The sequence below is a fragment of the Octopus bimaculoides genome, chromosome 23 (genome assembly GCF_001194135.2).
Source record: "Octopus bimaculoides isolate UCB-OBI-ISO-001 chromosome 23, ASM119413v2, whole genome shotgun sequence".
Taxonomy (NCBI): Eukaryota; Metazoa; Mollusca; class Cephalopoda; order Octopoda; family Octopodidae; genus Octopus; species Octopus bimaculoides.
In genome coordinates, this window is record NC_069003.1 from 35,702,466 (window position 1) to 35,704,969 (window position 2,504).

General features: G+C 26.5%; 2 protein-coding genes across 4 annotated transcripts in view; one reads left to right on the forward strand and one right to left on the reverse strand.

The window, feature by feature from the left end:
- LOC106882622 (protein Wnt-9a) overlaps window positions 1-2,504 on the forward strand; it is a 277,020-nt gene that overhangs the window by 103,489 nt on the left and 171,027 nt on the right. The window lies entirely within an intron of this gene.
- LOC106878311 (protein Wnt-1) overlaps window positions 1-2,504 on the reverse strand; it is a 105,190-nt gene that overhangs the window by 74,377 nt on the left and 28,309 nt on the right. Inside the window, exon 1 of one of the 2 annotated variants that reach the window (XM_014927501.2) lies at window positions 1,724-2,449. The exons of the other annotated variant lie outside the window; for it this stretch is intronic. Coding sequence (XP_014782987.1) covers window positions 1,724-1,947 — 224 coding nt within the window. The 5' untranslated portion in view covers window positions 1,948-2,449. Of the gene's footprint in view, window positions 1-1,723; window positions 2,450-2,504 lie in introns of those variants that run through there. 2 annotated transcript variants of the gene reach the window in all.

Here is a 2,504-nt window from a genome sequence, read left to right on the forward strand (position 1 = left end):
GCGTGGATATATATATATATATATATATATATATATAAATACACATATGAATGTGTCTGTGTGCATGTGTGTGCGTGTGTGCGTGCGTTGATGCGCGTGTCTGTATTGGATATAACATTATACACATGTATGTATATATGATATATACATACGTATATTATATGTATATATATACATATATATTCATATATATATAAATATATATATATACATATATATATATGTATGTATATATATATATATATATATATATATATATATATATATATATATATATATATATATATATATATATATATATATATATATATATATATATATATATATGCAAGTGTGTGTGCATTTATATACACATATATACATATACAGATATGTATATGTATGTATATAAAAGCACATATGCTTATGTCGATATGTATATATGGTACATATGTTTATGTAGATACGTTTATATGATACATATGTTTATGTATGTATATATATGATACATATATTTATATCTGTAATTTGTATTTTTATATAATATATATATTAATAAATTTATGTATAAAAATATATAAAAATTTTTATGTATATAGGTGTATAAGTATGTATATATATATTGTGTATATGTATATATATATATATATATATATATGCATACATATAAATATATATATATTTACTTAAATTTATATGTACTTATATTTTTGTATATATATGTACGTCGTTGTCCTTACTGCTTTTTTTTTTTACTGTGCGTGTGTATTTATGCTTATGAAAGAGAAATGAATTGAATGAGATAGATACGTAAATAGATAGAAAGATATAGACAGATAGATAGATAGATAGATAGATAGATAGAGAGAGAGAGAGAGAGAGAGAGAGAGAGAGAGAGAGAGAGAGAGAGAGAGAGAGGGATAGATAGATAGAGAGATAGATAGATAGATAGATAGATAGATAGATAGATAGATAGAGAGATAGATAGATAGATAGATAGATAGATAGATAGATAGATAGATAGATAGATAGATAGATAGATAGATAGATAAATGCATACATACATACATAGAGAAAGAGAGAAAAGTGTAATAGAAAGAGAGAGAGAGACGTGTAAATATTGTACTGAAATTTGCCTTTTTTTATAATTTCGTAAATTTTGGGCAAGTTTACGCTTGACGTCAGATACTCATACGAACATTGATAAAACATATTTAACTAGAACATATATTCTTGTTTTTAATACAACACGCACTCACACACTCATACAAAAATTCGCATATATTTATATATTTTTTTATATACGTTCTTATGCGTGCGTGTGTTGTATATATGCGTTGTGTGTAGCTAGCGTGTATGAGTTTTCGAGTTTTAGTTCTAGGATATGAGTACCAATGAATATATTTAAAACATTTCAAACTGCCGTTTAAAATCTGTCTTACATCACTCTCATATATTGGTCCTCTCGAACATGAATATAGAATATAATAGGAACAAGATTATGATCATAGAACTAACTTCATAAATCATTGCTAAATATTAATTTTGCTACGTTTTCATATCATCGCTACATTTCCAAATCAAGTATTCGTGTAATCAGAAGAGCATTGACTTCGGTGCCGCTTAATTTCCAGAAATGTATAGAGCAATTCTTAAAAAGTTAAGTTGCTAAATATGTAGTAAACAACAATGCATTTGATTTTCATATTTAGCTTAATGGAAATAGAAAATCTATTTTACTTACCACCACCTTACTGCCCTAAAACGACTTTTCTTGACTTTCTTCGATGAATAATTGATACTGACACACAACAAGAGAATTAAAAAAATACATTTCATCTTTACTCCGTGGTTGTTATTGTTGTTGCTGTCACTACTGCTGCTGCTGTTGCTGCTACTTTTGCTGCTGCTGTTACTACTACTGCTGCTGTAATTCGTTGTAAAGTGTATGAACAAATCAGTTAACATAATCCAGCTTGGGTTCTTTTCTTTTCTTTTTAAAGTACTATGGTTTGAACTGAAATAATATAAATTATTAATTGATTGCCCCCCATTAAGTCTACAGTCATAAAGGAATGGAGAATTATATGATCTTAAATAGATGTACGATGATACGAAGAAATTACTTAGGAATATCAAAAGGGACTCCGTAAACAGGAAATTTGTCCGAGAAGATTTCAGTTGATGTGTCAGTATTGATAATGAAAGATTAGTAAGAGGGCACAATATTATTGAGAATGTAGAAATCAATAAGAATGTATGTTATCCATTAATGAACTTCACAAGCATATTGAAGAGACAAAACTATCATTTCCCAAAATATTATATTTCAAACATTTTAAAACTAATATCCAGAATTCTTCCTCTAATATTTATATCATTACAAAGTATATATGCGCCTATATATGTGTCTATATGTGTATCTGCATTATATATACATATGGATTAATATGTAATTCACACACACATGTATATGTATGTATATATGTGTGTGTGTATGTATGTATATATATATATATATATAT